Here is a 27,156-nt window from a genome sequence, read left to right as displayed (position 1 = left end):
ACTTGTTGTGAACAACACGGTGACGTTATGTGTGTGTTTGAACCGCTCTTAGTCTGGGCTCAGGGTCACCGAGACACTCAAACTCCTCCACCGCGATAAGGCGGCGGTTCGCCGGGGAGAGAAGAAGAGGTTTACCAAGTCCCGTCGTCTCGTTATGGATTGTCGGTAGTTCAGCCGCCGTCCGGCGTGCAGCAGCTGGTTCTGTGATTGCCAGCTTCAGAACCATTCTGCTGCGTCAGTATGTTGACGGGAGTCTTACATACCGTTGGCCCCCAAGGGGCCGCTGCCTTTAAAGGACACTACCACCCAATCCCCACCGGACTAGCGGCGCTCGTTTCTATTTATACTCTCTGGCTCAGTGTTCTGTGATGTCACAGAGTTCCCGTGATGTCACAAAGAGGTCACGTGACGTCACTGGGAGTTTCCCGTGATGTCACTAAGATGTCCCGTGATGTCACAAAGAGGTCACGTGACGTCACTGGGAGTTTCCCGTGATGTCACTAAGATGTCCCGTGATGTCACTAAGACGTCACGTGATGTCACTGAACCGAATGTTTGTGGTAAAGGAATCACAGAACCAATAGAATGACTGTTACTATGGAAACGGTCAACCTTTTCTGTTGCATAATTAACTGCTCAATCAAAGAGTCATGCAACATGTGATTCCTTTACCACAAACATTGGTTCAGTGACATCACGTGACATCACGGGAAACTCCCAGTGACGTCACATGACCTCTTTGTGACATCACGGGAACTCTGTGACATCACAGAACACTGAGCCAGAGAGTATAAATAGAAACGAGCGCCGCTAGTCCGGTGGGGATTGGGTGGTAGTGTCCTTTAAAGGCAGCGGCCCCTTGGGGGCCAACGGTATGTAAGACTCCCGTCAACATACTGACGCAGCAGAATGGTTCTGAAGCTGGCAATCACAGAACCAGCTGCTGCACGCCGGACGGCGGCTGAACTACCGACAATCCATAACGAGACGACGGGACTTGGTAAACCTCTTCTTCTCTCCCCGGCGAACCGCCGCCTTATCGCGGTGGAGGAGTTTGAGTGTCTCGGTGACCCTGAGCCCAGACTAAGAGCGGTTCAAACACACACATAACGTCACCGTGTTGTTCACAACAAGTGTGGAGAAGTGCTTTTAATGTTATTATTTGTATCTGATCAATATCAGTACGTACTCAGATGTCGTGTGAACAATAGACATTTAAGAGTCCGCACATTCCTGTCCACGTTTCTCTTTGTGGAGCAACAGGTGAAATCACTTCTCTCCTGTCGCTCCGTGTGTGTGAATGTGGCGCTCGAGTCGAGGGCGGGGCTTAACAGAATACACACGTGTGATTGGCCGAGAAGGATCACGTGAGATGATTTACAACGCGTGTAATTGGTCGGTGCGTTTCCGGGACCGGAGGACGAGAGCCGGGGAAAGAGAAGCGATCCATGAAGATGTGATCACTCAATTATCAGTCGGTTTTCGATCGAGGGTCCAGAGACAACGGCGTCTGGGTCCGGACCCGGATCGCGGTCGGCCTGTTAGTGACCACTGCACTACAGGTTAAAAGAGTCCAAATTGTAACCGAGATATCAATGTGAAATTATATACAGACATACACTTGACACAATACAGGCTCACCGCATTGTATGTGTATATATATACACGTATATATATATATACATATGTATATATATACATATGTATATATACATATATATACATAAAATACACATAAATTGCAAACAATTCGGTCAAAAGTAAAAAGACATAGTTCAACGTTAAAGTTAAAATATTGGATTTGACTTCGTACCTGAAAAAAAATCCTAAAATGACCTCAAAAGGACATTTCGTGACTCAACAACATAAGTATTTAGAAAATGTCCACTTTCAGTTGTGTATTTTCTCATCCGCCATTGTTCCCCGTCGCTGGTCCGAAATGCATTCTGGGTTATCGGCTGTCCCAAGCATGCACAAGTCAACTCCAATGCAGCCCCGGTAAAATGAGCGGATCGACTCACATCCGGGCATTTGGACCGTGCTTGGCGAGAAGCGGACTTTTGAATTGGATCAGTACTGATGACGTTTCACAAGTCCACGAGAACACAAGGCACAGACAAGAACGCATATTGAGAAACAGACAATGTCTATTCCTAACTTCATTTCCTTGACCTCTGTGGAAAACGTTGCAGGGTCAAGGAAAGATGGGAAGGAGAATTCATGAGTTAGGAAAAGACTACCGCAAGTGTTCAGAGAATCCGACTCAACTTTCACTAAACTACGTAGTTATGACGCGACAGCAAGCGGATGTTAGTGACGTCGGTCTGCAGCGGTGAAACTACAACGTTCAGGAGATGGACTACAAAAAAGATCATCTCAGATACTTTGTCCGTGTTCTCAGTGTCTTATGCAGACGACAACCCGGTTCAAAGTATTACTTTATTAACAAAATAAACAACCCGGTTCAATTGCTTTATTAACGAGGTTGGAATGTGAATGAAAGGAGAATACAAAAGTGAAACAGAGAGAACAAAGATACTAAACTGTCTCATTGTTCAGTTTCAAACAATGCTGAATTATATACGATCTCCCAAATGTCTCATATCACTTTTTGTTGTTATAATCTGATCATAAGAATATGCAGACAATAGTTTATGAAACGCCTTATTTACATGATCTGTGTTTCTCGGCCATGTTCTTGCAGACCCACAGGCTCTTCAAACAAATCCATTTAAAATTATTTAAAGAACTTTGCCAACGGCTGGTTAACAAAAAGACTAAAATACAATACATTACATATGTATAAAGTTGGGGGGAAAAAAACATTTGAATTTGCAATTGAGAACAGAGGAAAGTTCAAGGACAATTAATGCAATTCAAACTGAAACTGGTGCAATCTCACGCAACCCAACAAATTAACGACGCATTCAAACAGTTTTATACAAATATACATCAGAATCGCCAGAGGATCTATTTAAGATCGATACATTTTTGTCCACTATTGAATTGACGAAACTCGGCCACGAAGACCAAAATAATCTTGATTTGCCCTTCACCTGCCCTAAGCCACGCCTCTGTCTCCCTGATTGTTCATGCCCTACACCTGTGGTTTCCCCCCTTACATATACTGCCAACTCCCCGTGTCCCGATTTCAACTCCCCGTGTCCCGATTTCAACTCCCCGTGTCCCGATTTCAACTCCCCGTGTCCCGTCGCCGCCCCGGCCGGCTCCACATGTTCCGTCGTCGCACAAAGAAAATGGGGAGTGTTCCTCTTTTCGACCTATTTTGTTATTGAATTCAGATTATAATTTGATTTCTAAAGCTCTGGCTAACAGGCTCGGCCAACATTTGCCAAAATTAATAAACCCAGACGAGAGCGGCTTCGATTTGAAACGCTCATCAGCCAATAACCTGTGCAGACTCTTTAATGTTATCCATCTAACAAAACCTAAAACTGAACCTAGTATAGCTGTAGCATTAGATGCTGAAAAGGCGTTGGATAGGCTACAGTGGCCGTACTTATTCAAAGTTTTGGACAAGTTTGGATTTTGCAATTTGTTTATCAATTGGGTGATAACCCCTTTACCATAAACCCAGAGCCAAAATGACCACAAATGAACAGACTTCAACAGCATTTCTTTTGACTAGGTCGACAGGGCTCTTTGTCCTGGCTATTGAACCACTTGCTGAAGCAATTAGACAGAATCCAGTTATAAAGGGGTTCAGAGTGGACCAAATAAATCATAGAATGTATCAGTTATCTCTCACTAAATTACAGACTATGGTGCTATTTCAGGATACAAAGTCAATTTGGAAAAAAGGGAAATTATTCCGCTCACAAACTTCGATCACACCGAATACCAACAAACAACCCCATTTAATTAGACTTGAATATAACAATTGATGACCAACTTGTCAGCAACGGTTAATGCCCGGTACAGACTTGTGCATTATCATTTTCTTCAACTGTAACTCACTCAAGCTACATAAATCCAAACCTGAAATGTCAGGAATGCGTTTCAGATGTGGTCTATAGGTTGGCTCCTTCCTACACTGTACCTGGCTTTGCACAACGGTGAGGTCCTTTTGGTAGGACTTTTGTAATGCCTTAACTAGGATCACAGGGGTTACCTTTCCATTGGATCCTGAGCTATATTAACTGGGAAACTTCACTCTCAACCGGTCTTTAACGAAGCTCCAAATTAGACTTGCAGAAATTGCTTTATGTGTGGCCTGGAAATCCATAGAAATGACCTGGAAGTCTGAATCCCCCACTCTCATAGATATATGGTCTGTGCAAATGAACGGTTCTATTCCTCTTGAAAAGATTACATATACTCTCAGAAATAAATATATATTTTTTTTAAATCTGGCAGCCTTATTTGGAGTAAATGGGTACAACACAAATTGTGCAAGTTCTCCCACTTAAAAAGAAGAGAGATGCCTGTCATTTTCATTATAGGTATACTTCAACTATGAGAAACAGAATGGGGGGAAAGAATCCAGGAAATCACATTGTAGGATTTTTTTATGAATTAATTGGTAAATTCCTCGGTAAAATAAGTATTTGGTCAACTACAAACAAGCAAGATTTCTGGCTCTCACAGACCTGTAACTTCTTCTTTAAGAGGCTCCTCTGTCCTCCACTCGTTACCTGTATTAATGGCACCTGTTTGAACTCGTTATCAGTATAAAGGACACCTGTCCACAACCTCAAACAGTCACACTGTCATTACAGGCCTCTCATCTTTTTAAGTGGGAGTAATTGGCTAAACTGCTTCTTAGACCCGCCTCTTCTGGGCCAGAACGATTCGGCCCCAGCCCGGCTGAGACAGACTGGCAGAGAGGAAGTGCAGGAAAAGCATATATTTTGCACAGATATCCTATTGACAATTTATAGATATAATTGTATACTTTTTGTTTTGCGGGTCTGAGGGTTATTATACCGGGGAGCAAACCTCCTTTGTTTTATCGTCTTCTTTTTTAGAGGGGCTATCGAGTCTCGTGTCACTCAGTGAGCCTGTAGCACAATCGACAAGATGATCTGGGACGGACTAAAGTTAGAACAGGAGTTCTGTATTATTGAGACGTGGTATTGAATTAAAAAGGTAGAAGAAATCTCTTCTTTAAATTTAGCTACAGCACTGTCAGGTAGACATCTGGCGTGAAAACTCAAAAGTTATGAATTAATGGTCCCCGGATGGACAGAAGCAATAGATGTCATGTGTACAGATGAATAGAGTTACAACACATTCAATGAATAATGAGTAGTAGGCATAATCAAGATCCAGACCTCCACAATCAATGTGAGGAGGAAGAGATAGGAGAGTTTGTTGCATTTACTACCTTTTCTTGACCAGTATGTGGAGCCCTTACCCTTCACACTCTTATGAGCCACATATCAGAACACATTTTCAATGACCACACTGTACAGTGTGTGGTCATTGAAAATGTGTTCTGATATATGTTCTTCACAGAAAATGAGCCACAGCCAATGAGTCTGAAAAAAAAAAAAACAATCGTATCAAGAAGAGATGAGGTTTATGGTTTTAAAAGAATCCTTTATTTCACTATTGCGAGAACAGAAAAACACTCATTTGAAAAACAAATAGTCCAACAAACCAATAGAAATAGCCAAAGAACAATCACAATGTTCAAATGTACCAGTAGCTCCCCATCAGCACCCACTGAGCATAACATGCTCCCAGTAGTCCACCTGTCCCTGAAAGCCTGTATATTGACAAAAGCACTACCTCTGGAAAGCACCTTGTAGTCTGTGCAAAGCAGGACCACTGGTCTCCAGTTCTTGAGACACATCGCCATTCTTGGGCAGCAAGGAGAGTACAGCCCGCTGGCAGGAAACAGGTAGTGATCCTGTTTGAGAGCATTCCACCAATACACTGCAAGAACCGATAATGTTCCAGAACTGCTTGATGAAATCTGTGGTCTTTCCTGAAGACGGTTCACTGCAGCCATCAGCTCCTCCAGCATCCCCCCCTCTGCTGAACTGAGCTGTGGAAGACCCTCCAGGAGCTCCTTACGGCTCTCACAGCATTGCTCTTCCCCAAACAGAGCAGCGTAGAAACCCACAGCATGGGTCCTCTTAATCTGGTCGGTGGTTATCCTGCCTCCTGGGAGCTTCAGTCAGGGCATCCGCTTCCTCTGCGCCGCCGATCTCTCCAGGTTGAAAGAAAACGAGCTTGGGGCATCCATGGCCTTCAGCTGGAGAAAGCGAGACCTGACCAGAGCTCCCTTCACTCACTCTTGCAGGAAGGAGCTTAACTCCAACCTCCTCTCCTTCAGCAGTCGGCCCATACTGGGATCCGGGTCTCTCTGGAAGCCTTCCTCGATACTCTTTATGTTGGCTTCAAGGTCCTTGACAGCAGACTTGATTTTAGTGGTGGCGTTTGAGGCGTACTGCTGACAGAACACACAGATCCGTGCTTTTCCGACCTCCCACCATCGTTTCAAGAGAACTGAAACTAACTTTTTTAGTTCTCCACTGGTGCCAAAGAACCCTAAAGCTCTGACAAAGTGCTGTCCTGCAGAAGTTTATTATTAAAATGCCAGGAGGAGTTAACCCTTTCACCTGGTGAGGTTATCAAGACTCAACTGACGAGGTGGTGATCGGCGAACCCAACTGGACTGATAGTTCCAGGATAAAAAAATAAGCACTAAGACTGTGAGAGATGTAAATTCTGTGCAGCCTGGATGCACTTATCCTGTCGTTGCTGACCCTAACCCAAGTGTACTGCCTGTTTTGTGGGTGTTTTACTCTCCAAGTATCTAACAGATCTAGTTGCGTGATGACGTGGTCGAGACTCTGAGCTGACTGTGGGTGTGGCTCCTCATTATTCCCGTCTATGGAGAAGTCTAGAGTGCAGTTGAAATCCCCTCTGATGATCAGTTGCTCCTAATGGCAGCTCTGCAGCTCGCTTTGCAGCATAGTGAATAAGTGGGCTCCTTCTGGCCCCTGATTTGGTGCATAAATGTTCACAAAGCAGTAGACAGAGCCCTCCATCTCTGCCCTCACCCTTAGCAAACGACCCTCCACCACCTCTGTGACAGACAGAACTGTGGCATTAGCTGCTGTTCTAAACGGCCCTGATCCTCCTTGCCACCAATGGGACCAGCAACGTCAGCGGGGTCCACTGGTTAGCATAAACATAACTCGGTAGAATAAACAGTGGAGTGTGAAGTCAGTCGTTTCAGTAATGGAGGCGAGTGCATGAGTGGAAAGTGTGTGTGGTATGTCGTAGTGTCGGGTCAAACCATGCTCTCCAACAAGCAGCCAAACGGGGTCTCAGGACGTAGAGGGAGAGAGAGCTCCTGAGACCAGAGGGCCTTTTAACAGCAGCACTGGCACACAAGGCCCAGGTGTTGCCAGAGCTGCTGATTAGCTCAGGTGTTTCCACTCTCCTGATGACCCTTTGGCCACGCCCACCTGCAGGGACACGAGCCATTGGCAGAGAGGGTCGTCACACTTCCAGGAAACGAATTGTTTAAATTTTGCATAAGAAATCTGAATAGGTAAAGTAAGTAAAAGTCATCGAATAAATGTAGAGGAGTAAAAAGTATCCTCGAACATATAAGCAGTTTGTAAAATGTACCGTACTATACAATAGCAGGGAGAAAAAAAAACTTATACTTTTCAGCTAAAAGTGTTCCCCAGTGAAACCAAATAAATAAAACATTGAAATACAAAAAATTCACAATGTGAATAATGCACCTGATATGTAGACCTGTATTTCCCACAAGTGCTGTCTATAAATGTATGGCAGGTTTAATAGAAAACCAATAAAAATTGCCAAAAAATAAATAAAAAAAGGCAATTATATCCGATGATTTCTTTGCCTTTCTGGTCAAATATTCTCTTAGTTGAGTTATGCGCTTAAATGTTTTATGAGGTATTCCCAGTTGGCTGTTGAAACATTTTGTCAAATATTAACTCAAGTCAAACGTCCAAATAACTTTCGAGTGAAGCACACTTTAAAACATAAATATATATATTTAGTAACCCTGCTGAGAGCGTAGTGCGATGGAATTTAGTTTTTTAACTCCTTATTCACAAGCTTCGGATGAGATGTTTCAAACAAAGAGATCCAACGAAACCTTTAAGCTTCTGAGTATTTATTCTTGCAAGAAGGTGCAAGTCTGCAGATTAGCATATACATGATATTCAAACCTGCAACAACAATTATAACGTGCAGTAGCACTAGTTATTAACTTGTGTGTGTGGTGTTCATATTTTTGTTATTCAGCCAGTGTTTTTTTTTATTTAACACAATCAAACAATTTTATGTTAAAATACTCAACAGATGTTTACTTTATTACAATAACAAGCAATATAAACAGCATATATGGTTAATATCACACACACACACACACACACACACACACACACTATCAGGCCCAGGCAAGAGTGAACCTACAATTCACAGGACCTACAATTTCCACATTTTTATCCAGTGGACCCAAACATCCTGTACGTAATATAAATGTGTAGGGGGGGTGTACAGTGTGTGTGGTCATTGAAAATGTGTCCTGATGTATGTTCTTCACAGAAAATGAACCAAGGCCAATGAGCCTGAGCTATAAAAAGAAATACATCATATAATTATGTTGTTGATAAAAAATGTAAGCCATACAAGGGTTAAAGTAAACTTCCTTCTTCACAGGAAAAAAGCGCAGCTTATGTTAACTTGACTCACATCAAGACTACAGACTGGATATCAGAAGTGGGTAAGTCGTTATTGCTTTTGAAGCCTTGAGTTTGTCATTTTGGCCGTCGCTATCTTGGATTTAGTCGGCCGCCATCTGTTTTTTTTTTTGCATCCGGTGAACAAGAGTGACCATGTTTGGAGTGTGAAGTGACAGAGACACGTCTCCTGAAGGTTTCTTTCCTTTTTTCCCCTGTGAAAGTTATTTTTGTCCTTGTTTTTTGGGGGGCGTTTTTCCTGATCCGATGTGAGGTCAAAGGTCAGGGATGTCGTATAGTGTACAGATTGTAGAGCCCTCTGATTAGTGATTTTGGGGCTATACAAAATTAATTGAATTATAGGCAACAGGATTTTTCCCCACGGGGAATGCCACATTTTCATGAACACCTGGACCCATCTCCACAATATACACAAACAACCCTTCTGGATCAGATTTCAGAACGGAACTGAAGAGTGACGTCCGTCATCTTCTTCTCGTAGTCTTCATCAAACTGTTCGCTCTGGGCCTCAGAGAAATGGTTCTTCCAGTCGCCAACTTTCCCTGCGAATCCACAAAAGAATCATTTTAAGTGGAGAATCTGATGCTTTTTTTTTTTTTTTTCAGTTTACCTTTTCTCATGAAAGGGGAAATTTTGAAATCCATAATCGAGTTGGTCGAGTAATTGGCCATGTTGTCCTTTTTCATGTTATCGAAATGCACTCCGTCCGTCACTCTTTTCTTCTCCTCGTCCGAACGAGACAATCCAAGAAAGCAGCAGAGTTTGTCTATTTCCCGTCCGGTATCCTGGAAAAAACAGTCAGATATCATTGATGCATTATCACCAGCAGCTGGAGGAGAAAAGTAGCCTGAATAGGAACCACAACAACAACAACAACAACAACAACAACAGCAACTAGATCACCTCGACCAGATCTTCGTAGAACATGTAATGGAGTTTGGAGTGAGTCTGTTTCTTCTTCCACCAGCCGTTCACGTGGTCGTACCAGGATCCAAACGCCACTGAGGCCACAGAACCAAAACACATGAAAGTGTTGTTCATCGGGGGAAATCTGCGCATCTCACCTGCTGTTGTGTTTCGCGCGTTACCTTTTCCACCCATGAACCTGTGGACGTAGTCGGTCCAGTCTCCGGGCTCCGGCTGAATGTTGTTCATGCGATCAAAGTGGAAATAAGACACCGCGTTGTCTTTGGCGTTGCGGGCCACGTAGATTATCTACGGGGGAAGAAAACGCTTCAATGATTGGAAGACCAGCATTACATAAATATACACGTTTGTCAATTTGATTTATTATTATTATTCGGGTATAAAAGACCACGTACCCCAAAAGGTTGGCACATTAAAAAAAAAAATCTACATTTTAGTTAGTATTTTGTTGGCCAAATCAATTTGTTGACAAGATATTGAACATTTGTTTCTTCCTAATGCATTTAAAACTTGATGTCTTTCTTTACGGTGCATGTGTGTAAAGGCAAGTAAGAGTGAGTTTACAATACATTAATAGTTGGATGCCTATATACAGTATATATATTTAATAAGGATGCATATATATATATATATATATATATATTGCACATTTTTGTCTGACACGATAATTAGATCCAAAATGTATATGCACGATTCTTACAACTCCCATGATGGCTCCTTAATTATTAGTCTTAAACCAAACAGTTGACTGAACTACTCAAACGCCTCCACAGGAGAATTTTGTTGGGGGGCCCAAAGCACACTTCTACTAATATGGAAGTGTAACATCTAGTCTTGGGGAGAATAATGTCAACCCACTTGATTTGGATTTATTTAAATTTGGCCAATATTGATCTGCAATGAAGAATAAATCGCAGACACTGCACCAGTCCACGATTGCGGTCACGTGAATGGTGGAGCTGGGGGAGCTCCTCCCCCTCCGTGTGTCTCTAGCTAGCTGATTGGTCCAACCGAGTCTCCATTACATTAATCACTGCCACTTTGGTTTTAGACAGCGAGCAATTTCACTTTCCTCGAGTTTCCCCATTTCCTGTTTGGGTAACAGACTTCGAGCGTTCAGATAAATGAGGTGAAACCCATTCTGATGAAAAACAGCATGTCTGATAACCTGTAACTGTAGGTAGACGTGCCTCAAGTCATAGACTCCAAATAACACACACAAACTATACTGACCCTGCAGTTCTGCTCCCAAAAGGACTTTGGCACAAACTGGACCGGAAAGTGAGTTTTAATGAGTCGAGGGGAGGTGGGGAGGTTGTCCACCAGGTCTTTTCCTGTGTGAAGAGGTGTAGATATATGGAGTGAGCAAAGCATTGAGGCTGAACAGGGATTCAAAAGCTTCTTGAGGTAAATACCTGAATAAGATGAGATGATGATCTCCAAGAAAGGCACTCTGTCATATATTGGGACGACCTCCTGGCGCTCTGTCTGACCGAAATACAGCAGGTCAAGGATGTAGGAGACCCAGGTTGTTCCTTAAAGAGACAGACAGAGAAGTGAACCCAACCACTCACCTCTATACGTAGTTCCTTATGAGCTATAAATCATCTGGATGTTTATGTTCATGGGGTCATGGGTTACCTGCTTTGGGGTATGTCGCAATGAGTATATCATCCGGCCTGGCCTGAAAGTTTTGAATGTTCTCCCAGTTGTCTGTGAAGTAGTGGGTCATTGAGACGCCGTGGAAATCAAATATTTCTGGTCGAGACGGTAGCTAAAAAAGACAATAATCAACACATACGGAGCATGTGATGATTTTATGAGGAATTGAACTGCAGCAAATTGATTATAACGTAAACATTGTTTGAATTAAAGTCAGAATTAAAATTAAACTTCGAGATATCTGCTTCATACCTGCATGGTGCTAGATTTAGTTGTTCATTATGCATGCGTTTTTTTTTTTAACAAATCCTTACAAGAAATTAACCTGATGTGAGAGAAGTGGCCCTTTCAAAAGAGATTTTTAGACTTTCAGTAATAGTATATGTATATGATTTTGTGCCATATGTATTGAAGTAGCCAACAGTTGTATTAACGTCTGTATGTAGTCAACAACTGATTGTCAAATTAAAGAAAGAAAGATAACATATAGCTACTATTTATAAAGGCTGGATTTAAAACAGAAAGCTTTTTTAAAAACGTGACTCTTAAAATAAAGTACTTCATTTAAAAAATAAAATAAAATAACTGAATTGTCACGCAGCTTTAAATTTAGTTTATTAATCAATCAATTTATCAATCGAAAAAGCCAATATATTATATTCTTGTCACCTAAAAAGAGAAATGTGGGTGCAGGGACTTTATCTGTGGTTATTAAACCACTTGTTTCAGCTCCTTTCTCCTCTCTGTTAACATATCTGATCAGTTAATTAATGTTATAAACATAAAAGAGTATAGACTAAAGGCTCTGGTTAAAAACTAGTACTAAACTAGTTCCAACTGTTTGTGTGACTTCCTGAACACGGACTTCCTGAACACGGACTTCCTGAACACGGACTTCCGGTGTGTTCTTTGAACGCAGCTAAAAAACTGTCCGACTTGATCGCAGTTTTGTGGCCACGCCCCCTTCCAGGCGCAGCTCTAACGAACGAGACGAATTAAATGAGGTTTTTCGGTCCAGGGTCCGCCTGATAGTGACAGCTGATATATAGGATATAGTGGTGCATATATTTTATGCTTTTCGTTTTGTTGTTTTTACCCTAACTTATTATTATGTATAAATAAATCATTTTTCTTGCTTGCCTCTTTGACTACTGAGCTGCTGCAGCAATTGCATGTTCCTTTTTCTTCGATTAATAGACACATACCTTGTCCTGATGAAAAGACATGCTGTCTGCTGCTGCTCCCTCTCGCGGCATACTGTTATCTTCTTCTGCTGTTAGTTCAATACCAGGAGAGCAAACTGTTCCCTTTCCCTTTCTCTTCTTGTTGCAAAATACTTCAACCTTTGTAATTGGATCCTCAGTCCCAGATGTGGAGCGCCCGCCCCTTCTCTTTCCGGTTTCCCTGTATAGTCACAGAAGAATGCAGACACAAATCTCCTTTTTTAAAGTTTAAAAATTAAAGGTTCTACACAAGAGAAAACATTTTAAAATACTGCATTCACGTTTAGCAAATGTAAGGCATCTCAGGACGTGTCTTCACAGTTCAACTTAAAATACACGTTGCATAGGGCATTTGAGGTCAGACCACATGGGTAGATGAACAACAAAGCTGCCAGTGTTGTTGTGGTTTGTTCGGTCAACAGAAAGACAAAGTTCATTCCCTCTCATGTGATTATGAGATAAAGAGTCGTCGCACATTTTCAGACTGGCCCTGCAGAGAGGAAGTTCAACAATGTGTCGCAACCTTTTAGTGACATTATGTATTCAAATAACAAGTCAAATTGGATATCTATCTCTATCAACAGTATTGATTTGTTTATCTAACATCAAACTAATCGATTGTTAGATATTAGGTTTGAGGTCCATTTCAATCCGACGTTACATTGATTAATAAAGCTTCAATTGATGATCCGATACGTCCGACAGACATTTCTACCCCAGGACATACACCCCTAATGTGCCCACAAATATGTACGAAATTGCACAGAAAATGTGAAACCTTTTTACAGCAAATTATCAAAGGATCCGTTGTATGAGGATACTTTCTGTCCAATAAATCAACTCGGGCAACAAAGGCCTTTTTAAGCTTATCGCAAATGTTGTAACAAGAAACTGCAAATGTACCTTAAGACATGTTTGAAGGTATTCATGAACATGGCATCTTTTTTCCACCAGAGATCTTTGTGAAAAGAATTTTTTTAAATTATATTAAATAATATTCAATATTGTACTTTACATGTTTATGTACAATACGTGGATACATATCTACTTATATGGTTCATGTATACAAAATAAACATCTTTTTCAAAAATAAAATATGTTTTACCTGTATTGAACTAAAAAGGTCCAGTACTGGTCTGCCTATTTCTTTTGTTGCGTTCATGGCAATGAAAGCTACAAAGTGGACCTTGATTTGAGATTGTTTAGTCAAATTAATTAATCCCATCCATCCATCCATTATCACCTCTTATCCGGGGTCGGGTCGCGGTGGCAGCAGGTTCAGCAGGCCGACCCAGGCTTCCCTCTCACCCGCAACACTTTCCAGCTCATTCTGGGGGATCCCGAGGCGTTCCAAGGCCAGCCGGGAGATAGAATCCCTCCAGCGTGTCCTCGGTCTTCCCCGGGGCCTCCTACCAGTTGGACGTGCCCGGAAAACCTCTAATGGGAGGCGTCCAGGAGGCATGCTGACTAGATGCCCGAACCACCTCAGCTGACTCCTTTGGACACGAAGGAGCAGCGACTCGACTCCAAGCTCCCCCCTGATGTCCGAGCTCCTTACCCTATCTCTAAGGCTGAGCCCGGCCACCCTACGGAGGAAGCTCATTTCGGCCGCTTGTATCCGAGATCTCGTTCTTTCGGTCACGACCCAGAGTTCGTGACCATAGGTGAGGGTTGGAACGTAGACCGACCAGTAAATGGAGAGCTTTGCCTTCCGGCTCAGCTCCCTCTTCACTAAGACGGACCGGTACAGCGCCTGTTTTACTGCTGCAGCCGCACCGATCCGCCTGTCGATCTCCCGCTCCACCTTACCCTCACTCGTGAACAAGACCCCGAGATACTTGAACTCCTTCGCTTGGGGTAGGCAGTTTGCCCCCACCTGGAGGGAGCAATCCGCCGGTTTCCGGCAGAGCACCATGGCCTCAGATTTGGAGGTGCTAACTCTCATCCCAGCCGCTTCGCACTCGGCTGCAAAACGCCCCAGTGAATGCTGGAGGTCACGGTCCGAGGAGGCAAACAGGACCACATCATCCGCAAACAGCAGAGAGGCGATCCCGAGACTCCCAAACCGGATCCTCTCCGGCCTCTGGCTGCGCCTAGATATCCTGTCCATGAAGGTCACGAACAGGACCGGTGATAAAGGGCAGCCACCGGGAACGTGTCTGACTTACTACCGAGGAGACGAACACAGCTCCTACGGCAGGCGTACAGAGACCGGATGGCCCGTGCCAACGGGTCCGGCACCCCATACTCCCGCAGCACCCCCCCACAAAACCCCCCGAGGGACCCGGTCGAAAGCCTTCTCCAGGTCTACAAAGCACATGTAAACTGGTTGGGCAAACTCCCAGGACCCCTCCAGTAATCTTGCGAGGGTAAAGAGCTGGTCCACTGTTCCACGACCGGGACGGAATCCGCACTGTTCGTCCTGAATCTGAGGTTCGACAAGCGGTCGGAGCCTCCTCTCCAGCACCCTGGCATAAGCTTTTCCCGGGAGGCTGAGCAGTGTGATACCACGATAGTTCGAGCACACTCTCCGGTCCCCCTTCTTGAAGATGGGAACCACCACCCCGGTCTGCCAGTCCATGGGCACTGTTCCCGACCCCCATGCGACACTGAAAAGGCGTGTCAACCAAGACAGCCCAACAATGTCCAGCGCTTTCAGCATCTCAGGGCGGATCTCATCCACCCCTGGCGCCTTGCCACCAAGGAGCTTTTTGACTACCTTAGCGACCTCTGCCAGGGATATGGGTGAAACCACCCCAAAGTCTTCCGGCGCTGCCCCCTCTCCGGGGGACATGTTGGCCGGGTTTAGGAGTTCCTCAAAGTGCTCTTTCCACCGCCCGACGATGTCCCCAGTCCCCAGCAGCTGGGGGGGGGGGGGGGATTAATTAATAATAAAGAAAAACCTCACTAACAAATAACTATGAAGGCAGAGGAATATGATACGTTCATTAAATGTTAAATGTAATATTTCCGGGTTTATACAAAATAAAAACACGTTTAAAATACACCGAGTAGCAGGAAGTGACGCATCCAGCAGCGACGTCACCGGAAGTAAAAAACGTATACAACAAAGATGGCGTCTCTCGGCGGTGAAGCGTTGACTGTTACACACGTGGAGAAAAAGAAGAAGGTAATCACGATTCACTCGTTATTAAGAGTGTCTAACTGTTTGCGTCCAACAGCCGAGAGACGCAGGCGACGCGGCGCTTCTCAAACTGACGCAGGCGACGCGGCGTTGGCTTCGCGAGCGTCGCGCAGCTCACGCGAGCGTCGCGTGTGCACACGGGGGCTCCCGAGGCGAGGCCGAGAGCGTCTCCGTTTCTGGGCACAAATACACTCAAAAGCCGTTTTTCTCCTCTCCAGCAGCCTCCAGCTCGTTACTGGGAGGATCCTCCGCAGCAAGCGGGGAACGGTGACAACAACCGGGGGACAGACGGAGAGCAGGCCGGACGACAGACGGAGCAACAGACACCGAAAGCCAAGAAGAGAAAAGAAAATGAAGATCGAGGAGATGGAAACAAATTCTTATCAGGGGTGAGTGAATGGAGGTGCTTGTTGTGTCCGTCATGCTGCTGGAAATAAATGTATAATATATATTATTTATTTAATAAGGATGCATATAACTTTAATTTATCCCGAGGGACATGTGCAGTATAAAGTAAGAACATGTGCATGCATGAAAGAAAACCACGGTGCAAATTTTATACACGTGTAATGACAAAAAAAAGCAGTATGGTCATACAATATTTACTGGCTAATGGTACGGTTCAGTCTATTAATGTTGCATATGGACGTGTGTGTGTGTGTGTACACAACTTAGCTTGTGTTGTGGCGCATCCCTTTTTGAACTGTGGCGCAACCAGAGGAGGATGATATTTAATCTGTACCACAGAGTCCCAACACGTGATGTTGATATTGCATCGATGCATCTTCCAGCTCAACACTAATCGACCCTCGTCTTAATGTTTCCCCAAAATAAATCCAGTGTATTTCTCCTGATCTCAGAAAGCGGACCGTTTCCCCGGCCCTGCTCCTATTCCAGAAGACCGGCTGCAGAAGTTCAAGAGGAAAGAGAAAATGAAGAAGGTAAGCTCCCCGCTGTCTCTTATTCATTAGAATGTCTAGTAAATGCACGGAGTCGACATGCGTCCCATTCCCCCCTTTTTGTTCCTGTTTGCTGCAGCCTCGCCGTCAGCATTACAAGCTGAAGGACATGATCGCTCGCTCGGAAGAAAACTCCGAAATGAGCCAGATTCAAGCAGCTCGTCTTGACCTCCTACTCCCAGAGGATGCTGGGTAATTGATTCTAAATGCTGTCTGGCTGAGTCATGTCACGGTGTACGATGTGCCTCTCTAAGTTATTGCTGGTGGCGACGCGTTTTCTTCTGATCTCAGGTTCCTAGAAGGAGATGAAGGCGAGGACACCTGTACGATCTCTCAGGAGGACATTGCAGAGTCTGTTGATATAACGTCAAAGACAAAGGTGGGACACTGGTGGAGATCTAGAAAGATCTGACATGGAAGTGCTGGTCTCTTTAAACCTGTTTTTATGGTCAAATGTTGATTTTATTTACTTATTAGTCGACACTATGTGGGGGTTTAGCTTGACAAATCCAGTGGGTTTAACTCCTGTCTTTAGATCATTTTTATAAGCATAATTGTAGAAAACAAGTAGACTTTTATTTGATAAATTTCAAAATAAAAAAAAAATGTCCAGGCCATTTGCCTTTTTCTTATACTCATTAGTTATTTTTCTCTCTCTCTCACCGCCTCAGTATTTCGACCTGAAGCTGTCTCAGTTCGGACCGTATCGAGTGGATTACAGCCAGACTGGACGGTCAGTATCTCACTCCCCATACGCGTACAAACCACGCATGATGATTTTGTCTTCCTGTGGCTTCATCACGACAAGCGAGTCCTTCATCGCGTATAATTATTGATTTTCAAAAGGTTTGAATTGTGATTTTTTTTTAAATTTTATTTTTTCTCTCTTCAGTCAAGTGCTGCTCGGCGGGCGGCGCGGCCACATCGCTTGCATCGACTGGCAGTCCAAACAGCTCACGTGCGAGATCAACGTCATGGAGTCCGTCAACGACGTGAAGTGAGTCATCCGGCGAGTGCGGCGGCGTGCATTTCAATCCCCCCCCCCCTGTTATGTAAATAATCTCATATAAATGTTGTTGTGCAGGTGGCTCCACAGTGAGGCCATGTACGCGGTGGCTCAGAAGAAGTGGCTTCACATCTACGACTCCAATGGAATCGAGCTTCACTGCATCCGCAAGTTCAACGACGTCCTCCGGATGCAGTTCCTGCCCTACCACTTCCTGCTCGCCACAGCGGTGGGTCCCTTTTTTTAAAACCCTGTTTGTACACGATGTAATGAATGTTTATTATAAAGGTATTGCCGCGATAACGATGGCATAATTTGCCACAAACCTTGACGCGATGTATCTGGGTTTTTTTTTTGGTTAAAAGTGAATTTTTCCTCATCTAACGAGACAAAATGTTATTAAGACTATTTTAAAAAAAAATCTGTTTTTAAGAGCGGGGTAGGAGGGCTGTTGCAATAGTTACACAAAAACAACAACGGGCTCCGACGTCTCATCAACAAAAGAGTGTAAACAATATCCAGTTAACACCGAGTTTCCAAAAGACTGACACTGTGGCGCCCCCTTCAGACGAAATGGAGGCATTTTCCATTTTTACTATCACTGAAATATTTTGATACTGAAAAGCTTTATAAGGAGTGTCGTTTTCTATGATTTCTCCATAAAGGACACTGGAAATAAAAATTAAATAAAAATGTTTTAGAACAATCTGCGTGATTTACAGATTTAGTTTTCTCTCTTTAAAAAAAAAAAAAAAAAAGTGCATTATAGTCATGGACTCTACAACGCTCTGGAGTTATTTGAAATGATTCTTCAAATAGTAATATAAGACTAATATTAATAATAGTGTAGCCTGACCTTTTTTATCTGCAATTGTGCAGGAAAACAGGGTTTAAACAGAATAAAGTCAGCCAGCTATATAAAAAAATAAAACATCTTTTGTGTAAATGACGCATATTCTTTTTAATAATAATTTTGTTTGAAATGAGCAAATCTAATTTTGACCACTTCAGAGCACACACACATCCTGGCCCACCCGCTGTGGCTGGTTCCTGTTCCCCAGGTCGGGATCCGCCGGCCTGGAGAACCCGCGCCACGAACCCAGCGCGTTGCGGTTCCCGATCCTTTTTAAACGCCGACTTTCCGTCCGCTCTGACCGACCTTCCTGTTGTTCCTCAGAGCGCGACCAGCTTCCTGCAGTACCTGGACGTGTCCGTGGGGAAGGAGGTGGCCGCCATCTGCACCAAGACGGGCCGGCTCGACGTGATGTGCCAGAACCCTCAGAACGCCGTCATCCACCTGGGCCACGCCAACGGCACGGTGACCCTCTGGACGCCCAATCAGAAGGAGGCGCTCGTCAAGATGCTGTGTCACCACGGCGCCGTGCGCTCCGTCGCCGTCGACAAGACGGGCACGTGAGTCGCCGTGAAACGTTACTCTTATGTTTTAGATGCAGGACGCTGTGGACATTAATTATGATTATGTGGAGATTGTTTTACCGTAAACGGGGGAAAATGGCTTTTCTAGTCTTCCGACCACTCAAAAGCTGCCACGCAGCTTCTCATCAGGTAACTAATTAACTTCCATACAACATGCACAGCGAAGGGAGCAATTTGGGACTCTCGCTGAGCTGCAGTCGCCCGCCAGTAAAAAGGCTTTTAATAATTAACTTAAATGAGGGCTATTGTCAGGATTTATATGGATCAGCAGATTCGATGCAAGGTCACAGTCTAAGTTATTGTGCTCTTTGTATGTTTTGTCTGAATCAAAAATTGAATATCATATATAAATATAATTTGTATTTATATTATATCCTTTGTACTGCTTTTTTCCCCCCATAGATTATGGGTGTGTTTCTGTGACCGTTATGATAGCACAGACAGATGCAACCCAACTTTTAGATCAGATCTGAGGGAGCAACACGTGTGTCATCCGAGCTAGTTTAGATTAAACCCGCCTACTTCACATGTAGTATATGAATTTAAAAAGAAATTCCATTTCCTCTCCTTGAGCGGTTTCCTCGTAGGAACCCTCAGGTCTGTGGACTTTAGCCCACCGCACACGGACCTCATCTCTTTTTTTTTACCACGTCATCATTCATATCAGTACAACCAATGCGTTTATGATTTTATTGTGTACTATGGCACAATGTTCTTCTGTTGTAAACTTATTGAATACTTGTTTTTATGGAGGTACGCCCTTTTTTTGTAATGACTCTTTATCTATTAACAGTGTATCGCATGTTCCGTTCTCATAGTCTATAATTATACATCTTGCCAGAAAGAACAGTGGGTGGTTAAAATTCCGCAATTTATCAGGTTGAATAACCGTTTTTCCCCCCTGAACTGCAGTTCCCTCTCCGTCCACCAGAGAGCAATCTGTTGTGTTCTCCTCTCGGCAGATACATGGTGACATCTGGAATGGATAAGAAGCTGAAGGTGTTTGACATTAGAACCTTCAAGCCCCTCAAGTCCTACTTCCTCCCCGCCGGAGCGTCCTGTTTGTCCCTGAGCCAGAGGGGGCTGCTGTCTGCGGCCACGGGGGACATTGTTCAGGTCACTAGTTCCTCCTCACTGCGTGATTTTTAAAAACAATCGTCTCGCAGGAATTGGTGTGTTTTCAAGAGCGTTTTTCTTTTTCTTTTTTTCCGCGTGTGAACGCGGCTGGATATTTATCACGATCAGCAAATGCACATCCGTTTCGTGGAAGACGTGTTAACCCGAGATGCACGTTGATTATATAATACGTGTCCCAGTACGGGCGACACCTTTCATGGTAAAGATCGCGTACGTTTGCCTTTTTTAAAGAGTTTTGCAATCTTTTATTTATTTTGTGGAAAATACAGCTGACCTTTTTTTTTTTTTTTTTATTTTAATATATAAATATAAACTTTCTCCTATTTTTCCCTTTTTGGCTGAGAATGAACTACTAGTCATATCGGAGTTTATCCCCAAAACATAACACATTGACATCTGAGGGTGAAGTTATGTCCTATTAATGTTCAAATGTTTCCTTTTGAGCTGGCTGTTGAAACACAGAACAGAACTCCGAGTCACGTAGCAAATGTAGCAAATGTAGGTGGGATGACGTCACTTGTGTCGAATGAAGTTTGATCGGTAGGCGTGTGTGTGTGTGTGTGTGTGTGTGTGTGTGTGTGTGTGTGTGTGTGTGTGTGTGTGTGTGTGTGTGTGTGTGTGTGTGTGTGTGTGTGTGTGTGTGTGTGTGTGTGTGTGTGTGTGTGTGTGTGTGTGTGTGTGTGTGTGTGTGTGTGTGTGTGTGTGTGTGTGTGTGTGTGTGTGTGTGTGTGTGTGTGTGTGTGTGTGTGTGTGTGTGTGTGTGTGTGTGTGTGGTCTCCTGGAACGTTGTCTCGAGAAGAGGGCTTGTTTTCCAGGAGCTGTGACTTCATGGAAAAATAATAAAAACAAGCCGGCCTTTTACACATTTCTTATTTTAAAATGACCTGTGATGATACATAAGGGCATAAGGCTCATCTGTGTGTTGTCTCCCTGCAGGTGTACAGGGACGTGTGGAGCACCCCGGTGACTAAACCCTACATGGCTCACAGGGTTCAAAAAACTGTGTGGGGGACCCACTTCTGTCCCTTTGAGGATGTCCTCGGGGTGGGACACGGAGACGGCTTCACCAGCATGCTCATACCAGGTCCGACTCCATTTTAACCAAATGCCGAAGAGCCTTTTATCCTTTATTTTCCCCTCTTCTAATTTGCCTTTGGCACCGTTTTCGTCGCCTTCTGTCCTTGTTTACGTTCACAGGTGCAGGAGAGCCGAACATCGACGGCCTGGACGCGAATCCGTTCCGCAGCGCAAAGCAGAGGCAGGAGTGGGAGGTCAAGGCGCTGCTGGAGAAGGTCCAGCCGGAGCTCATCAGCCTCAACCCCACCGAGCTGGGGATGGTCGACCGCGCCGCCTCCGAGATTAAACACCAGGACCGGGTCAAAGCTCTGGTCAGTGTCTGGAAGCAGCCCACTTTTATTTTAGGAAACGGGATCTAAACATTGAGAAATACTGACTGTGTGTGTGTATATTACTGTTCACGCCCTTCTAAAAGTATTTTTGTTTTGTCTTCCCAGGGCTTTGACCCACTCGCTAAAGTGAAATTTGTTCCCAAGTACAAGAAAAAAGGTCGCAGTTCGTCCGGCAATATTGAAAAGCGCAAGAGACAAGTGGGTCATGAGGATCAGAGGGTAAGTCATCCAGAATATATACTATGTTTATGTTTCATCGCTCTATCTGCAGTCTTTGGCTCATCTCTCTCTCTCTCTCTCTCGACTTCTTCTTTCCCCAGGACGATATCCGGAAAACTGCGGAGGACCGCGTGAAGATTGAAAAAGAGAGGAGGCAGAAGGAGAAGAAGGAGGCGGTGTTATCGAGCCAGAAATCCGCTCTGGACAGATTCAGAAAATAGAAAAGGAGGACCCTTTGTGCCGCCTGAGAACCCCGTGACATCCTGTGGGCGGGACCTTTTGAACTTCATATAACGGACACGCATATTTTCAGACTCATTGCTCCACTGGGGGAACAAAACGCAGATGTTCTGAATGTAGTAACGAAGACTCGCTCCAGTGGGTCAGGCAGATCGTCTGTAATCAATGTCGAGTGCATCGAGCGAGCATTTGTGTTTCTTTTTTTTTTTTTTTTTTTTTTTAATGCCTGCAGCGCTTCCTGTTGTCACGTGTTAGTGTTAGTGTTGTTGTTTCTTTTTCCTCTACTGATTTAAAAAAAAAAAAATGTTTGACCTTGTCCAACGGGAGCAATGCAGTGCTTTGGGTGGCCGGACTCGCTGGGCGTACTCGTAAAATGTTTTATAGATATATATATATTAATGTGTTCTAAGAATAAACAACGCCTCTTGAGTTATTTGATACTCCCAACTGACGCATACTTTCAACCGGTTGACATGGAACTTCTTTGCATTACGCCAAAAAATCATCATCATCATCATCATCATGAACTACGACAACAAAAGAAGTCGTGCCGTTTTGACAGTTTTTGTTAGGGCAAGACTTAATAGACCGTAAACTTAAACGGGTCATGCGGGCTCTGCAGCAATTACCGGTAATGTGTACGGCTGCATCTTCATCGCTGGGTTGTCTCTGATGGTTCCTCATACCAACTCCTGAACTGGTTTCTGGTTCCCATACACTAAATGGAAGGATCTGCTCTGTAGAGCAGCAAGAGGCACTCCTTGGGTTTATCCTTGGGTGCCTCCGGTGGACTTTAAGATATAGTTAATGATAGTCTCCGAGACGTGAGGCTGAATCGCTAACAGACTGACCAAAAAAAGTCACCAACATTTAAGAGGACTGTGTTGCTCCACTAGAAGCATTAATTATTGATTTAAAACTTACATTATTCCAGATTGTTTTTGCATGAGTTTACAAGTTGTTTGTCGACGCCCAACGCAACGGGACTCATATGACACGGCTAATAAGTTAATCAATAATAAATGCGTACATTGTTCCCGTTAAACTGGTTTATTGGTTTATCTCTAGTAACTATAAAGAGACTTGGCGGTCATAATGTACTTCCTTTTCTTTCTTTTGAGAGCCATATAGTTTAATTATTTGGCAGAGCAGGCAACTGACAAACAAACCAATAAAGATTGACAAACGGCACATTATTTATAATAAGATGAATAAAAAAATTATTGTTCGACGTGGGTTGAACTTCCGGAATGTGTTGTGCAAAGGAGCACTGCAAGTCACCCACATCCTCTTTATGCTGTAATAAAACGCTACATGCCGTATCACGTGTGGCCTTCTGACTCGCCGTGCAGCTGCTATTCAGTTGATGATAATCCAAAAAATGTACTGAAATGGTGAAACAAAGAAAACCTGAATGCAAAAAAACCATCACACACATAAAGGACATCGGGCAAACTGATCCTATATGATACAGAGCGTTTTATTTGTGACCGCATTTGATTCAAACATATTCAAACATGTCTCTCTGCACATTGTGTGTGTGTGTGTGCGTGTGTGTGTGTGTGCAGACACAGCCCGAGGCATTACTTAGCCTGACACATTGTGCACTCTTTTTCTTTTTTTAGAATACGCTCTCGTGTCATTTGCCACTCTACTTAATGTGTAACTAGTACAGAGGAAGGGCATAAATAGATCATAAATACTACTCGGTATAGGGTTCTAGCTGTGCGTCACATCAGTTGTGTATTTTAATCCGAGCCTCAGAATATGGGAAGAACTTTCTCCCATATTCTGCACTTAACGTTATTCTTACAGGAGGAAAAAACACACAATGCTTAAAAGTTCCTTTTCTGTTTTGAACATTAAAAGGTTTCTGCGAATATTTTACATGTATTATTCCTCCCTACTGGGTGTATGAAGCCTGTTGTTTTTGTACTATTTGGAGCATCGTGCACTTTAGGGCGTCTTAATGGACTCGCATCTAGACTCATGTACCACCTGCGTGGCGACGGGCTGCAGGTGTTACATGAGGTGTGTGGTCCTCATCAGTGGCTGATGTTGATCTACGTCTACAACATGTGTCGGTGTAATAAAGACTACCCTGATCATTCTTCACATAACCGTATTTTCTGCACACAAAAAAAGAAAGGAAAAAAAGCTGAATAAATATTATAAAAAAATAAAGCTCTAATGAAATAAAGGGACATTTTACAGCCTGAAGAGCACTTGTGCCGTTCACAGTATTTGAAGCAAGGCACTGCCCCCCCCCCTCTCCCCCAGTGAGTCCAGGTCTCCCCCCCCCCCCCGCACCCCCCCCATCACAAGCCCTGCTCCAGGCCCAGAGCGCTCCCCAGCATGGCCCTGACCTTGCAGAGCCCCAGAGAGGCGCGCAGACTCAGCCAGGAGCAAGGCAGCGACGTGTGCACGCCGGCCCAGTAGTGCAGCATCTCCCTGGGCGGGACGTGGTGGACGGACACCATGGCCTGGTAGCAGCAGCGGCCGTACGGCACGCCGGGGCCCCCGGAGAAGAGAGGGCAGTGCGAGGGCAGCACGCCGGCGGTCCGTGCGCACAGGCCGACGAACACGTCCTCGGGGGGCAGAGGCGTGGACAGGGGCGACGCGGAGGCCGCCAGGGAGATCTTCAGCAACGCGGAGCGGGACAACACGTAGGCTGTGCCGCTGCAATAGTCCGGGAACACCGAGGGAGGGTAGGCCCCCGAGGGGAGGTAGTGCTTGCTCTCCGGGTCGCGGTCCGGGGCCACGTGGAGGTGCACCCTGCCCAGGTACAGGTCGCCCTGTTCGTAGGGGTTCCGGCTCTTGTTCAGGAAGTGCAGGAGGGCGCTGGGGTTGAACAGGACGTCGTCGTCCACTTTGGCCATGAAGTGAGCCTGGGGGCAGAAGCGGCGGGCCCAGCCCAGCATGGACAGGGTCTTCAAGGTGAGGTTGGAGTAGGAGTCCAGAAAACGGCCCTGGATCAGGTCCCCTCGCTCCCTGGCCTCCTCTATCAGCAGCTTGGCCAGGCCGGGGTCAGACGCCACGCCCACCATGAAGAGGGTCATGACCCGCAGGCCCCTCACCTCCACCTCCCCTCCCCAGGTGTCCCTGACGGCCTGGCGCGCCCTCTGGTTGGCCGGCGCCGAGATGACCATGGTGATGAGGTAAGGCTTGGCACGCTGGCACACGAGCGGGCTGGGCATGAGCAGGAACTCCTCGGGCCGGGTCGGGGGCACGCTCTGCGGGGGGATGATGCCCGCGTGCGGCTCCACCGCCGTGTTCATGCCGATGGAGGTGACCCATGACTCGATGAGGTCCACGAAGAGCAGCGCCAGCAGGGCCGCGGTCGCCGCCGCCGCGCACAGATAGGGAAGAACGCCGAGCCGGCTGCCTCGCTTGCCAAACCGGGGCTTACATACCCAGAGTCCGCGTCCGACCATGACCGACCGAAAGACCGCCGCAGTCCGCTATGAGAGGCTACAACTCGCCCTTGTCTCAATGTCCCCCCCCCCCCCCACGGTTAAAATCCCGGCACCATCACTCCAAGCTCTTGGTCTCCGTGGTGGCTCCTCTTGCGGGTAACGCGCCGCAGCAGTAGCGGCAGCCTGGATGGAGCAGCGTCCCGGTGGAGGATGCGGTAAAAGAAGCTGGTGCTCTCTGGTGGTGTTGATGCTGCAGCTCTCGGTCCCCTTTGCGTGCAGCTGCGCACATGAAACGGTCGATTCGGCCGCAGCCCCGGAGCTCCCTCTGCCCTGATTCTTCACGATGCACCGCCTGGAGCTACTCAGAGGTCGATTGCGACATCAGAAGAGGAAGATACAAAAAAAAAAAAAAAGAGAGAGAGATGTGCCAAAAAACGCACAGGCACGCGCAGTTGTTTTCCGGTTTTCTCATAGAGGCATATAGATTACATTACTGTTTGGCTTAAAAATAGCAATTCATGGATGTGAAACCTTATTGCACTGAAAGCCTCAGATTCCGATATAAAGCTGCAACGTGCACGAGCAAATAATGGCGACGCACATATTGTACACAGGGATGGACCTTGTAAATGATCGATGAACCGGTGTGTGTGGGTGGAGGAGGAGTAAAGACCAACTGAGATTTATTTTAATTGTATTAGGATTATTTGCCATCACGGCTAAGAATAGGTGTGAATATCCAACGTGCGCTTATTGTTCTGCTGCTCGTTCAGTAATATCACACCTGGTGGCGCAGGGCGACACCTGGTGGTCATTCAGGGGTACTTTATGTTTGCTGAGGTTGGACCATGAAGTCCTAATTCTTCTATACAATATGAGAGACAGTCATGTAAATGCAGGAGCATAGGAAGTGACTCTCTACACACATAGAAATAAAGCAATAGACGTGGAAATATGAGTCATTTGTTTATTCGGTATGTTATTTGGAGAAGTTGTTGACGGGGACAGTGTCGTTCACACAACCACACTATCACAATTTCTTTAAATACACAAGATCCGTTGCAAATCTTGAGATAAATAGGTAAGCAGTTTTTTCCACATATAAATAAAGTATTGGGGACTTAATATAGTAAATTGACGGGGTAAAATACTCCGCTTTGTGCAATGATTTGTGTCCGATGTGTGTTTCCACAAAGAAAATACATACATGTCTACGTCATAAAAATAATAATATTTACACTGATTTTGTAACCAGATTGCATGTGTGGTCTCTTAACATTTAAAATGCACAGATAAAAGTATTACCATGTCTTTTTCTTCTTATACTGGCACACACATTGATAATATGAAATACTGTGTGTGTTTGTAATATTATATTACACTTATCTGTGTCTTGATAAACGGCATGGCAGGATACACAGTAGTTTGTCGGTCGTGGTTGTTGTTGTGGCATAATTGGGCAAATGTCTTGTAAATTAATTGTAAATTATCTCAAATTAGGGCTTGTATTAATAAAGGTGCGGGGAACTGATGAATGTGTTTTTATTGTACTGTACATTGCTTGGATTGAATCCCCTGTATTTAGAAACATGTATCAACCATATTTCTGTCCTGGTAATTACATTTGTATTATTATTATTATTATAGAAATACACA

At 44.7% G+C, this 27,156-nt stretch overlaps 3 protein-coding genes across 8 annotated transcripts; 1 reads left to right on the top strand and 2 right to left on the bottom strand.

Annotated features, from left to right (window-relative positions):
* Window positions 1-8,114: 8,114 nt before the first annotated feature.
* On the bottom strand, window positions 8,115-18,758 carry LOC117733973 (cytosolic sulfotransferase 3-like). Of its 5 annotated transcripts, none has more exons than XM_034537972.1 (8): window positions 18,677-18,758; window positions 12,515-12,713; window positions 11,289-11,421; window positions 11,063-11,182; window positions 10,881-10,981; window positions 9,624-9,935; window positions 9,331-9,505; window positions 8,115-9,262 (listed from the first exon to the last, which is right to left on the bottom strand). In XM_034537972.1, exons 2-8 carry the CDS (start codon window positions 12,563-12,565, stop codon window positions 9,150-9,152), a joined length of 1,005 nt encoding a protein of 334 aa, XP_034393863.1. In that variant the 5' UTR covers window positions 12,566-12,713; window positions 18,677-18,758; the 3' UTR covers window positions 8,115-9,149. The 5 variants fall into 5 exon arrangements, with proteins under 5 accessions (XP_034393863.1, XP_034393859.1, XP_034393862.1 ...); XM_034537968.1 differs by lacking the exon at window positions 18,677-18,758 and having other exon boundaries at window positions 8,115-9,077; window positions 9,120-9,262; window positions 12,515-12,690; XM_034537971.1 differs by lacking the exon at window positions 18,677-18,758 and having other exon boundaries at window positions 9,624-9,721; window positions 9,809-9,935; window positions 12,515-12,688.
* wdr46 (WD repeat domain 46) lies at window positions 15,580-22,531 on the top strand. Of its 2 annotated transcripts, none has more exons than XM_034537926.1 (14): window positions 15,580-15,662; window positions 15,899-16,066; window positions 16,538-16,618; window positions 16,716-16,828; window positions 16,928-17,015; window positions 17,308-17,369; window positions 17,529-17,633; window positions 17,721-17,871; window positions 18,820-19,055; window positions 20,042-20,195; window positions 21,153-21,300; window positions 21,414-21,604; window positions 21,731-21,844; window positions 21,946-22,531. In XM_034537926.1, the coding sequence occupies exons 1-14, from the start codon at window positions 15,606-15,608 to the stop codon at window positions 22,063-22,065; spliced, it is 1,788 nt and encodes a 595-aa protein (XP_034393817.1). In that variant the 5' UTR covers window positions 15,580-15,605; the 3' UTR covers window positions 22,066-22,531. The 2 variants fall into 2 exon arrangements, with proteins under 2 accessions (XP_034393817.1, XP_034393816.1); XM_034537925.1 differs by having other exon boundaries at window positions 15,896-16,066.
* Window positions 22,532-23,543: 1,012 nt separating this feature from the next.
* Window positions 23,544-26,148, bottom strand: b3galt4 (UDP-Gal:betaGlcNAc beta 1,3-galactosyltransferase, polypeptide 4). The gene has a single exon (XM_034537985.1). It carries the CDS (start codon window positions 25,516-25,518, stop codon window positions 24,403-24,405), a length of 1,116 nt encoding a protein of 371 aa, XP_034393876.1. The 5' UTR covers window positions 25,519-26,148; the 3' UTR covers window positions 23,544-24,402.
* Between the last annotated feature and the right edge of the window lie 1,008 nt (window positions 26,149-27,156).

This window comes from Cyclopterus lumpus, chromosome 7, assembly GCF_009769545.1.
Source record: "Cyclopterus lumpus isolate fCycLum1 chromosome 7, fCycLum1.pri, whole genome shotgun sequence".
Classification (NCBI taxonomy): Eukaryota; Metazoa; Chordata; class Actinopteri; order Perciformes; family Cyclopteridae; genus Cyclopterus; species Cyclopterus lumpus.
Note: the sequence above shows the minus strand (reverse complement) of the source record. Positions and strands in the feature narration are given on the sequence as shown.

What these genes read in the sequence shown, in the direction of transcription:
- b3galt4 (XM_034537985.1), bottom strand. Translation starts at nt 25,518, where the DNA reads ATGGTCGGACGCGGACTCTGGGTATGTAAGCCCCGGTTTGGCAAGCGA.
- wdr46 (XM_034537925.1), top strand. Translation starts at nt 15,606, where the DNA reads ATGGCGTCTCTCGGCGGTGAAGCGTTGACTGTTACACACGTGGAGAAA. An exon ending in CTACTCCCAGAGGATGCTGG is followed by an intron (nt 16,829 to 16,927) that starts GTAATTGATTCT and finishes TTCTGATCTCAG; the next exon opens with GTTCCTAGAAGGAGATGAAG. An exon ending in ACTTCCTGCTCGCCACAGCG is followed by an intron (nt 17,872 to 18,819) that starts GTGGGTCCCTTT and finishes GTTGTTCCTCAG; the next exon opens with AGCGCGACCAGCTTCCTGCA.
- LOC117733973 (XM_034537972.1), bottom strand. Translation starts at nt 12,565, where the DNA reads ATGCCGCGAGAGGGAGCAGCAGCAGACAGCATGTCTTTTCATCAGGAC. An exon ending in TGTCTTTTCATCAGGACAAG is followed by an intron (nt 11,422 to 12,514) that starts GTATGTGTCTAT and finishes TGTCTTTTTTAG; the next exon opens with CTACCGTCTCGACCAGAAAT. An exon ending in CATCATCTCATCTTATTCAG is followed by an intron (nt 10,982 to 11,062) that starts GTATTTACCTCA and finishes CTCTTCACACAG; the next exon opens with GAAAAGACCTGGTGGACAAC.